Source organism: Gymnoscopelus braueri, assembly GCF_963280865.1.
Source record: "Gymnoscopelus braueri genome assembly, chromosome: 11".
Classification (NCBI taxonomy): Eukaryota; Metazoa; Chordata; class Actinopteri; order Myctophiformes; family Myctophidae; genus Gymnoscopelus; species Gymnoscopelus braueri.
In genome coordinates, this window is record NC_137613.1 from 46,958,334 (window position 1) to 46,971,277 (window position 12,944).

The 12,944-nt window shown below is 42.1% G+C and overlaps 2 protein-coding genes across 4 annotated transcripts in view; one reads left to right on the plus strand and one right to left on the minus strand.

Annotated features, from left to right (window-relative positions):
- The window catches only part of tpd52 (tumor protein D52), a 327,212-nt gene that overhangs the window by 208,219 nt on the left and 106,049 nt on the right, over positions 1-12,944 (plus strand). The window lies entirely within an intron of this gene.
- pag1 (phosphoprotein membrane anchor with glycosphingolipid microdomains 1) overlaps positions 7,668-12,944 on the minus strand; it is a 69,653-nt gene continuing 64,376 nt past the window's right edge. The window contains exons 8-9 of one of the 3 annotated variants that reach the window (XM_080442927.1): positions 10,713-10,772; positions 7,668-9,258 (exon numbers count right to left, since the gene is read on the minus strand). In XM_080442927.1, coding sequence (XP_080299053.1) covers positions 8,881-9,258; positions 10,713-10,772 — 438 coding nt within the window. In that variant the 3' untranslated portion in view covers positions 7,668-8,880. The remainder of the gene's footprint in view (positions 9,259-10,712; positions 10,773-12,944) is intronic. The other 2 variants (XM_080442929.1, XM_080442928.1) reach the window with 2 other exon arrangements.

Sequence of the window (12,944 nt, forward strand, 5' to 3'; positions counted from 1 at the left end):
TCCATGAATTCAAGATTTTTTTTGGGGGGGGGGTGAACTATCCCTTTAATTCAGTCTGGCCAGAAGCAGGGATAAAATGAATGACCAGATGAGGGATATCAAGAGTGGCGGCATGGATCACCATCCCACCTGCCCCAGCAAATCTATTTTTAAATAATAATTAAACACAAAATGTAGGGAAAAAAAACAAAAACAATTGGGATATTTACTCACAACCCATAAACATGGGTCTATGACCGTCTATGACCGTCTATGTGGGAAACACTGCCAGAATGTACCCAGGAATGTTGTTGACCACTTATAGCCCTACATACTGTACTGTGGTTGACCGGAGTCTCCCAGGGCTCTATAGTAGGCCGCCTCCTGCCTGAGGAGGAGGCACAGGATTTTTGAATCCTGAGATCCAGTGTTGTGAAGTAACCAAGTACATTTACTCAAGTACTGCACTTAAGAACAATGTTGAGGTACTTTGACTTTACTGGAGTATTTCCGATTGTCTCTACTTTTACTTCGACTCCACTACATCTCAGAGGCAAATATTGTACTTTTACTCCACTACAATTATTTGAAAGCTTTAGTTAGTTAATTTGCAGATATAAATATATTGCATTATAAAACATACATTAACCACTTTAGCCCTATTTTATACCTAGAGTATTTTCAAACATTTTGGTACTTTTACTTATGGTACTTTAAGTACATTTTGATAACAATACTTTTGTACTACTTCTTCATTGCAGTATTGATACTTTTGAGTACTTTTTCCACCACTGCTGATATCTGAGGCATCGGAGGCATCAGTTCTAGGCTTCTCTGGTAAATCTGTCAGACTCTTTGAGTGATAGGCAGGGCTTCGTGAGTTTTGCCTGCCGTCTGTGTCGGGCTAAGCGTGACATTTGTGCCGAGCTTTCTTGACGTTTGTGCTGGACGCCCTGTGACGTTCACACGTCAAATATTCGTGTGATATTTGAACCACAGCACAAACATCATGCTAAGCTTGATCAATCCACAAAGGCCCAGATTTATAGATGGACTAACGGCGGAGCACAAATGTTATAACATCTTTGCAGCAAGCAAGGTTATCACTATGAGAGTTAACACTACGTTATCAGTAACGTTCTTAATACATTGTTTTTTTTGCTGGCTAGGCCGGCACCCTCTTAAGACGTGGTAATTTCTTCTTAAAAAACTAGAACAATCTGTTTGTGATACCGATAAATAGGAACTCATATGAAACATTTCAAGTATTGGAAATGTCGGCAGATTAGAAGGCCAGTGCAAATCGGCATTGTTATACTGTACACGCATGCCATTTGTATGTGTTGTGAGTGACATCAGACAAGAGCTGTAGCCTATATAATGTGACACTGCCACAGAGATACTTGAGATAAAGTATTTAGAAACAAACACAGAGACACATTCAAGGAGGAGACAGGGAACCACAGAAGAGACAGAGGAGAGAGAGAGAGAGAGAGAGAGAGAGAGAGAGAGAGAGAGAGAGAGAGAGAGAGAGAGAGAGAGAGAGAGAGAGAGAGAGAATGTTGCACTGGGCGGTGTCCCTGAAAAGAGAACTGGTACATCCAAAAACAGGACAGATTTACTCTCCTGCGGTGCCAGTGGGGGACATGGTGTACCACTTTGGAGGGTTCCATCACGGGACGACCCACAACATGGTGCACGTCTTCAACACAGTCTCTATGGTCTGGATGAAGTTGCCTCCAGTGACAACTGGGAGAAGGAAACGTCCCCTTGAGGTCCCCCCTTTGCGTTGGGGCCACACAGCTGTGCTTATAGGAGATACAATCTACATCTGGGGGGGGGATAGTGAATTGTAAGATACTGGAGGATGAAAACAAATGGTTTACCGTCAATGGGGACTACCAGGACAACCTTCTTTATGCATTTGATGTTGACAATCACAGATGGTTCAAACCCAAGATTTCTGGGACTGTTCCGGAGGGGAGGGAAGACCACTCAGCCTGTGTCTCTGGGAAGGTCATGTATATACATGGAGGATACATCAGTACTGGACACACTAATGACATCTATAAGTTGGACACCAACACAATGCTCTGGTCTTTAATTAACACCAGAGGCACTCTACCACCTGCTTTATACCGTCACTCTGCCACCATCATCGGGACAAAGATGTTTGTATTTGGGGGCTGTGGGGACACAGATTACTTAAACAGCGTCAGAGTGTTTGACAGAGAGACCAACTGCTGGCTGAGCACGCCTTCTGCACAGCTTCTCCCAGAAGGACGCGGACTTCATGTATCCCTTGCCCACAATGGAGAGCTTTACATATTTGGCGGCTTCAACTATGATCTGAGACAGCACTTCAATGATCTGTGGAAATTAAATCTAAATACCTTCACCTGGAAAAAGGTTGAGCCCAAGGGAGAAGGACCAGATTGGGGTTGTACTATGTACTGTTCCAAGGTGGGAGACCAAATCATCATATTTGGATACACGACCCATACACAACCCATCTGTCATTATTCACAGATCTTACACTTAAGTCCTAGCCTGAAGACATTGTGCAAGCTAGCAGTTATTCAGTCCGGTATGGAGCAGTCAGGACTCCCACACAACATCAGGTGGGAACTAACAGCCATGATAACAACAAAGGAAAAATCAACTAAGAAAGGGGAAAAAAAACATCAAGCCCACAAATAAATAAATACATTCAAATATGTTTTTTTTCCTTCCCAGTGAAAATTTCAGGAAATCATCTGACGTTTGGTACTAAATGTAAGCTTACCATGGACACAGTAATCATTGTTTAGTTATGAATGTCTCAACTCTAAATATTTACACTGAAAACAGCCAATCTATAAGCTCACAACTTGCTATTTTCATCAAAATGTTCTCCCCAGATAAGGGACAGCTAGGGTTCATGTGGTTAATTGCGTCATCGATATCGTGCATAATGTCTTGGCGAGACACAAAAAAAAAGACACGGCAGAGAGTGACTTTGTTATATATCTTTTAATAGAGTCATCCGCGTAGTAAAATATTTACATGCGTACACAGAGAGCCAGGCGGAGCGCGCTAGCTATATGACAGAATGTGACACTAACTGCCCTCCCATCAGAGACGGGTGTCACTGAGGGGTGCTGTCCGCTGGTGGTACGGGGATACAGATGGTCTCATTAGCACCCTACCCCACCCCAGAGAGAGAGAGAGAGAGAGAGAGACACAGAGAGAGAGAGAGAGAGAGAGAGAGAGAGAGAGAGAGAGAGAGAGACAGAGAGAGAGAAGACAGTAATGTTTTCAGGTAAAATAAAACAATAAAGAAACGGGTGTTTGTGTGTCTGGGAGAGAGATAAGGAATGTATGAGAGAGTGAGAGTGAGAGTGTGTGTGTGTGTGTGTGTGTGTGTGTGTGTGTGTGTGTGTGTGTGTGTGTGTGTGTGTGTGTGTGTGTGTGTGTGTGTGTGTGTGTGTGTGTGTGTGTGCGCGTGCGCGTGCGTGCATGCACACGTGTGTGCATGAATGTGCATTAGATTAGGGTTAAAACAAAACAGCAAGTGTGTGTGTGAGTGACGTGCCGATTAGACATGGCAATAAAGCGTTCTCCTATATGACAGACTATTGAGCCCATCATCGTTGGCTAAAATAAGTGTCGATGGAAATCATAAGCCACAATCACAAGTCACGGCAACACTTCTCAGGCGAAAGAGTCCAGACTGTAAAAAATATGGACGAAGGGAACGGTGACATTGGTTTCTACAGACCCGTTTTGAAGCCACTTTTTCTGTGAATTCAAATCCGCCATCTTGGAACTTCCTGTCCTGAAAAGCAACCAAATGCTATTGGATGTAAGGGCAGCAAGGGCGGGCCTTCACTCAGTAGAGCCACTAGAAGCCCTGGAAGCATACCCTACTTTATCGTCAATTAAAAAAAAATTTATCAGACCATAATTTACAAAAGCACATATCATGGTAATTGAAAGAAGACTTTAAACTAGTGTCTGAAAGCATAAAGTATTTATGACAATGTTTATTAAGGTAATAAAATCGAGTGTTAAGTCCGGTCAAATTCCCATTGTAATCAATGGAGTGGTAATTGTTATGAATCCAGCAGAGGGGGGAGAAATAGCGACACCTGCTAGGCCATTAATGAGAACTGCAGGGAATTCAACGCTTGCCACCTGGGTGAATGTAATTTGTTGGTCCAGTGACATGTAACACGCACCAGGCCTACAGAATATACCAAACTAGTTGTGTTTTACTTAGAAAAACTATGTATGGAGCTTTTTTTTATTAATAACTAGCTGGAACTTTTATTTATTTTTAAACAAAAAAAACAATGTCTGCGATTTTTATTTCAAAATATATTTTTGGGATCTTTTTTTTTTTTAACTAGGTATATTATTCTGAAACAAATATGTCAGAGGCTTTTATTGTTTTAAAACTATGTCAGGGGATTTTATTTTGCAAAGCTATGCGTGGGTACTGAATAGCTACAGATACAGGAAAGTACCAAACTAGACTGATGCGTTTCTCCATAATGACAATGACTCTCCACAACGCTGTGCTTGTAAAATGTCATACGCTGCTTGCTGCCTTAACTCTGTGTCATTTACTTTCAATAGAGGCGGGGAGCGTGTCGCATCGCAAATGCACGTTTAATGCAGCAACGCATGGAAAATGTAATAGGATTTCATAACGCTGATAACAGTTAGAGTGTGTGTGTGTGTATGCTGTGTGGCTAATGAAACATGAACCCACTCTGCATACGATATTTAGATAACGGAGGCTGGAAATAAAAGGTCTGTGTGTCTGTGTGTATTTGTATTACTATACTTGTGAGGGGTAAATGTCCCTACACGTGTATTAGAATTTGAGAAAAATACATTGTGAGGACCATTTTCCTGGTAGTTACACAATAAATGGTTGATTTATGGTAAAAAATAATAATAATAATAATTGTGGAGCTTACAATAGGAAAAGATTCAGGTTGGGGTTATGGTTAAGATGAGAGATTGGTTCTAAGGTTGGAGTTAGAATTATGCCAGGTTTTTACCCAGTTTAACGCAGCTGTCACATAAATAGTGCTAGACCACTTGTAGATCTGCTATTTTCGGCTTTAGGCTTTAAAAAAAAGAAGAAATAAATTATAACGGTATTCATAAAATCGCCGTCCTAAGATGTTGATGTTCTCACAAGTATAGTAATATAAATGTGTGTGTGTGTGTGTGTGTGTGTGTGTGTGTGTGTGTGTGTGTGTGTGTCTGTGTGTGTGACGAGGGGTTGGAATCCTGCAAAGGGGAGATATCGCTGAAACAGATATTTACACAAAGCCTGGATAATTTCTCTTTTGAAAATAAATAAACAGTATTCAGAGGTGAATTCTCTCTTTTTAAATAAAAGTACCGAACCTCACGGTTAGTTTATGTACCAACACATTTGTACCATTTCTTTCTTTTCATCAGCAATTGGTCACTATTTAGCCGAAAACGGCGAAAACAGCAAATGTACGAGCTCCTCATATGAGCTTGTAGATCGGCTATTTTCACAGTTTTCTTCTTCATTTTAAAAAAATCTCTGCTTATAATGACATGCCCAAATGAGGGAGGTTGAAAGTGGCTATAAACAGAACTCGAGACCCATGGACAACTCAGAATTACAATATAGAGGCAGAGACCAGTGATTCTCAACATTTTTGATTTCAAGGACCCCCAGTTTGATATTATACCGTGGACCCCCATTTGATATGTATTTTTAATCTCTGGGACACTAATCTACACTGTAAAATGTATTGATTTATCTCTGAGACAGCACAAATGGAACCAAATGGACCTGTAAGGGTCCATTTGGTTCCATTTGTGCAGCTTAGCTGAAAAACGTTTTTTTTATGGACATAGCCCCTGAGGGTCCATTTTGACCCCCTGGTGGGGGTATCCAAATTGATTTGGTTCCATTTGTACGCTCTCAGACTTACAGCTCCTTAAGTCCTCCTTAACTATCAATCATTTAAATGAGGACCCCCCCCACCCAAGGACCCCCCTGGGGGTCTCTGAACCCTATGTTGAGAACCACTGGTATAGATAACATCCATTCAATAAAAGTTTTCCCTTAAAACAAACGTATCAGCACTTTCATATTACAAAAATTATACTTTTCCCACTCGGGCACATTGTACAAATAAGTAAAACGGTACATACAAATTCATAGCTGCGTAACAACTGGTTAAAATAGTACTCTAACTATTTACAGGCCTTGCTTGGCGTGTCGTCAAGTGCGAGCTACAGATTTTGTCAAGAGTGCTTGGATTAAGTTCAAAAGCATTGCGATATCTAAAGCGCTGTCACTTTGGGAGAGGTTTGGGTTGTGTAGTTGGCTTGTCGTGTTGTAACTCCAAATATCGGTGAGATATCTGCAATAGTTGCTCCGTTTATTAGAAATTGATATTCCAAATTGTCGCCTCATTTACTTACATTGCACTCTTAGCTCATAAAACAGAAGCAATGTGGATTCGGGCAATATGTAACATTACAATACCGACACAGCTTTATTTTTCCCCCTCCTTTTTTTAAATAACCAATAGTCAAATCAACAGGAAGTTGACGTATGTATGAAACAAATAAAATACATATATATATATTCTCTGTGTCAGGATTTGTAATGTTACACATTGGCACAGTCTGCTTTATTTGTATAATGTTTATTTGCTAAAAGTGTGGCTTTGAGAGCCACCTCACTGTGCAATGTAAGTCAATGAGGAGATTATTTCGAATAGCAATTTCTAATCAACAGAGTAACTATATTGGCAAGGTAACTACACAATCCAAGCCTCTACCAAAGTATCATTTGGCTCTAATGTGTGCACAGTTGATTGTGGAATTAAGACGAGAGGTTCTGTACAAATGCAGGTACCATAACTTCGAACCATTGTGCTTCAAAATGCTCAGGGGTGCCAAGTGGATTACAGAGTGTACTGTATGCGTACCTACAACAGGAAAAGCGTGAACTCAAACACGTCAAACAAATTAACAAAAACAAAAAAACCCGAATACAAGTCAACCAATACATCCACAATACCTGCATAAATTAGTTGCTGCACTGCTTTTTTCCTGTATGTATTTTGAAAGCGTGTCGATTCTATGCCTGACCAAAGAATAGCCAAAGAAAGCAATCTCAGTTGAATACTTCATCACGAGAATAAGAAATCACAATAAAATGCGTGGTCTCACCACGTGTGTCCATTGCGATATCGAGCTCCACACACGAGGGGAAAACGTACCTTGACAAGTCGCATATCCTTCACAAGCTATGTTCACATAGAATTCTATTCAAATTCATATATTTTTTTAACCTTGCTTTCACAGACGTTACTCGTCATTTCACAATTGCACACGATAATGCATGTTCAAATAAATACAAAAAAAAGTACTCAAAATACGTCCAAATGAAAATGCATTTAGAAATGCACGACGGAAACCGCTGTCATTGTGTACAACGTGCGGCTATCTCCTCAGTCCTGCTTTCTATTTTGGTTTTACACGTGACTGGCATTCCAGATCTTTCATCTTACAATATTTAACCCATTAAGACCGGGAACGCATCTGTGTCATTTTTAGATTTCCTTAGGCTATTCAAAAATAGCAGATCTACAAGCTCATAGCGCGGCACCGAGTGCCGCGCTACGAGCTTGTAGATCTGCTATTTTTGTAAAATCGTGAAAATTTGTGCAAATCTTTGAATATATGTATTTTTTTTAAAGCGATAGGATTTAGAAAAAATGTTTTTCATCGGCCTCAGGTCTTAATGGGTTAAGAGGAGCCCATTTGTTTGCACAGACAGCCTCCCTGGAAAACAACTGCGTTCAGTCAGCCGTCGTTTTGCTTGTCGCCGCCACGGTCTGTCGACCGTAATCGTCGTCTGTGGAAAACTGTTTGGTCATTGTTTAAGACAGGGGACAGATGTGTTGTCACTTAATCTGCCATATGCTGTGGCATGCACACACAAAAAACCTTTCCCACGGAACGTCTGACAGAGAGCGCAACGGCAGGGGGGGCGGGGGGTCTGCCAGCCTGGCTAGAAATAGCCAAAAAAAAAGGCATTCCACCCGGCCCCCTTGAATAAACCATGACCCTGACTCACCTGATACAAGCTACAAAGACACTGGTTCACTGGCGTCATGCCATCCTGCTGATATTACCTTCATAAGTGCATTAAAGAAGAGAACATATGGCACAGAATTCTAAGTATTGATATGATGTGCTGTCATGCGTATCGTACTGTCATATGTGTGCTGCGACTGAGTGTCAATCTGATGGTGGCATGACAGTGAATTTTAATCAGTCCGTTTAGTCCAATGTTTTATCCGTCTGCGACCCTCCGCGGTGAAAACCTACTCAATTCACATAATGCGCTACAGAGAGATATGTGTCAGCAGAGGTTAATGCCTGATTTATAATTGGTTGTACAACACTGGCAACCAAGAATAAGTCAACCTTAACACTGATACGGGAAACTCAGTACTCAGTACTGCGTACCATCGAGAGATTTCACCCGCTAGTACCGTTATTGTCACCATCATCACCGTTAAGTTAACGTCCACCCTCACTGGATGACTGGATTAAAGGAGTCCAGAGCAGATATGTCAAAGCGTACCCAAGCTGATGAAGAGGCCACTGATACGATCAAATGCCACGGTGCCGCCAACCCCCCAAAGTCATGCAGCAAAAGTATTCGAGGCATTCGAGGCCATAGGGAGGTCCTCAAATACGATCTATCGGGAGAAAGCGTCCCTCTTCATGAGCTTCTGACGAGCTGCGATGGACGGGGAGATAAAAGACGAGAAAAGGGATCAGGTGGTGTCAGAAGTGGGATGAGGGGGTGTCAGAAGCGGGATGGGGGGGGGGGGGGAGTCAGAGGCGGGACGTTTCGCGACTGAGGCCCATTTCCCCGACATTCTCGTAGTCGGGCTCGGACATGCTGCCGTTCGAGTCCTCCGTCCTGCGGTCGACCCCGTTGGTGGCGACGCCCGCCTTGGGTATGCAGATGGTTTCGTACCCAGCGTCGGCGCCGTCCGGGGCCGGGGCGGGCTCTCCTCCGGCTCCGTCCGCCACCTGGGGATCGCCGCCGCCGTCAGCCTGCGGGTAGATGTCCCGGACGGTGGCGTAGAGGTCGCTGGAGGACGAGGCGGGGACCATGCCTTTGAGCTCCCCGATGCTGCTGTAGTCGTGCTCCTTGTCGTCCTCGCTGGTGGCGTCGCCGCAGTGTGGCACCGTGGAGTACACCGCCGACTGGAGGGAACACACACACACACGTTGGTTATTTTGCAAAGTCCTGACTTGTCATTACTTTCCCTGACTTCAACCAGGTTTATTATAGTTAAAGGGATAGTTCCCAAAATGACTTTTTTTCGCTATCGATTAGTCACCCCATGGAAAATTGAAATCATGGATATTTTTGGGTTTTTGTCGCATTCCTAAGCCAATAATTTGATGACCGGCAGCGGTTCCGGTAGGAGACAAAAAAAGTGTCCTTTGTGCCTACCGGTCCGCTGGTCATCAAATTATTGGCTTAGGAATGTAACAAAGACTAAAAAATATCCATGAATTCAATTCTCCATGGGGTGACTAATCGATAGAAAAAAAGCTATTTTGTGGGTGGGTAAAACCATGGGTGCAGTCAGGGGAATAAGGGAGGTTAAGCACTTAAAGGGCAAGACCACTTTGGTAGAGGTGTGGGTTGTGTAGTTACCTGCCATGATGTAACTCCAAAGGTGGACAAGAAATCAAAAATAATTGCTCCATTGATTAGAAATTGATCATTCAAAATATGCTCCTCATTAACTTACATTGTACGGTAAAATAGAAATTGATAATTCAAAATATGCTCCTCATTAACTTACATTGTATGGTAAAACAGCTCTCTTTTAGCACATAAACGAACTGTTCTTGTACATAGTCTTTTATTTACTTTTTCCCCCTTGTAATTTTTTTTTAAATTTTGTTATCTTTTACCATTTTTTTTTTTGTAATGATATTTGAACTGTGGTGCCACTATATATGTCTATGAATTGAATATCAAGGACCTCATTGGAAACAAGACCGCAAGGACTTTTATGAACGGACCTTTTAGACAAAGTATTTTAGATGTAACAGTGCTGTTTTACATTTTTTGCCTAATAAAATATTCAATCAATCAATCAATCAAAACAAAGCTGATTCAGACAATATAGAACCTCACCAAACCCAGTACTGTTTTTTTTATTATAAAAATGTCAACTTCCTGTTGATTTTACAAATTGTATTAAGAAGAAAACCCGGACTGGATCCGTGTATCCGGATCTTCAAATAGTAAAATCAACAGGAAGTTGACATTTGTATTAATAAAATAAACAGTAATGGGTTTGGTGATGTTATATATTGTCTGAATCAGCTTTGTTTGCATTTGTATATGTGCTAAAAGAGTGACTTTGAGAGCTATTTTACCGTACAATGTAAGTCAATGAGGAGCATATTTTGAATTATAAATTTCTAACCAATAGAGCAATTATTTTAGATTTATTGTCCATCTTTGGAGTTACACCATGGCATGGTCTTGCCTTTTAAACCCAATATGGTCGCACAATTTTTTTTAATGATTTCTGTTATTGTGAGGAAAGCTTTCGCGGAAAATAGCCGATCGATTTTCTACGAAAGCTTTCCCCACAATACAGATGCTGGGGTTTAAGTGGTCAAGGCACACCTACCTCATTGTCTGATGAAAAGTGGTTATCAAACCCTGGCAAGGGAGATGGAGGGGAGTTCAACTGCAGGAGAAGAGGAACAAAAAAAACATAGAAGAGTTAGAAGTACTCATTAAGAACATCGCTGATGGGAAGCCAATAGGCGGTGACAGTGAATGTGACAATGTTGTGCTTATAGCCTGTACAGACGGCCACGTGATCAATGGGGGAGCCATTCATCAACGATGCATGACACCCCACTGCACACACCAACAAACACCTTGGGAGTGTAAGGGAAACGTCAATATCCCAGCCAGCCGCGGAAAAGCGGACCGGTGTAAGATTAAAACAGCTTTTCTCTGTTCTCCTCTGTCGGTGGAGAACATGGCATGAGCTACACACAGTGGTGGACACACTTTTTTTCAAGTGTAAATATTTGGATAATGTTTTTTTGTTGTTGCTAAAAGTTAGAGTAAATAGCTCGATATTGTGATAGAAAGTAATACTATGGATAGAGTGTTTGTTCAGTAACAGGGGTCTCCCTGTCCCTCCAGCTCTTTAACAAACACAAAATACATTTTCAGGTCCGTATATCAATTTTATAGGAGAGAGAACTCCAGAGATCATTTATACGCTTCGATCTGAATCATTTATTTTTTATTTTTGTCACTTTCAATTTAACTTGTTTATCCTGTGTCCTGTTTAAGTTCTTTCTACTGACTGGATAAAATTGGTGTCCTAATCCCCCAAAAATCTGTTCACAAATGCGCCAGAGAAACATGGAGAGCCTGTTACTGAATAACCAAGGATTACTGTCAAAATATAGAGCAATGCAACACTTATTGTAATAATCTAAATCTAGTAACTAAACCTGTCAACTAATTGAAGTGGGATAAAAAAAAACGATGTTTGCCTCTGAGGTGTAATGGCGTTTACTGTACTAAAAAAGTATTAAAAAAAAGAATAATGGAAAAAGTAGCAGACTGGAGACAGGATCAAAGTTCCTACTAACATATACATTTTTAAATAGTTTTACCCAGTAAAATCCCCTGTGTTCATTCAAGAGCATACAAATGGAACCAAACGGACCCGTTTAAGGGTCCGTTTGGTTCCATTTGTACGCGTACCAACGGATCAATCACAGTGCCGAGGGGCTGAGCAATCCCCACGTGAGTGCCGCGTTGCGAGCGCACGCATCACACATCACACATCACACTCCGACAAACTCCGCTCGGGAGTCATCCATCAAATCACTGGTAGCCGGTAGCGCGTCTCGCGATGGCTTCTCCCCCCTCCCCCCAGACGTGGAGTCCCGCTCCGCCACCCCCCCCCCCCCACCCCTGCCCCGCCCAGTGCCGATCGATGTGATTACCTTACGGGTAATGTGCGTTTTGGAGACGTGATTACTTTTATGGATCCGAGGCGCTTATGGCCGGCCCCGGCTGCCACTTTCGTTGTGCGCTCTAATTAGCCCCCCCCTTCCCATCCGCCACCAATTAGGCCGCCCCCCCCCCGAAGGAGGTGGCTGATGAAACGTGTCACGCGGGCTGCCGAGTCGCCCGGTGTCAGCGAACGTCTCGCGCGATTATTCGTTCGTCTCGTTTTGCAAGTCAATGCACCAGTTTCCCCGTTGAGGAAAAATTATACATTATACTATATTGTTATTTCGGTTGTTTGTACCTAACCTTTATATTTTATAATCACGTATTACACGTATACATTGTTATGACATGATAGTTGGTAGCCTGTAGGAGCCAAGATGTCTCCGCTAGGCCTGATAGCTATTGGTTTTGTCTTGTTATGGTTCAGCTTCTCCTTGTAGCAGCTAGCATAACTATGGTCTGAACTATTGGCAGAACTACCTTACCACCGATCTGTGTCGGACTGTGTGTCTAACGTACTTCTCCCCATGATATCATGTACTTTATAGCATAACCATCACCACCTAGAATATTGTCTCCGACTCCTATTGCCTCATACATTACTGATTGATCCAGAATTCCACGACACCAAAAACCAACAGCGAAATGGCTTCAATATCTATCTATAACAGTGGTGTAACCAGAACGCTAGCCGAGGCTGGGCCTAGGGATGTGTGCCCAGACCGTGCGCGAAACTTTTTTTGCGGGTTTGTGATGGATTTCGGATACCTATACTGTTATCAAAATGGCTGAATATGGTATTAAAAAATACTATATATATTATTATTATTATTATTTTTGGGTGGGCAGAAAAACCAAATGGGTGGGCCCAGGC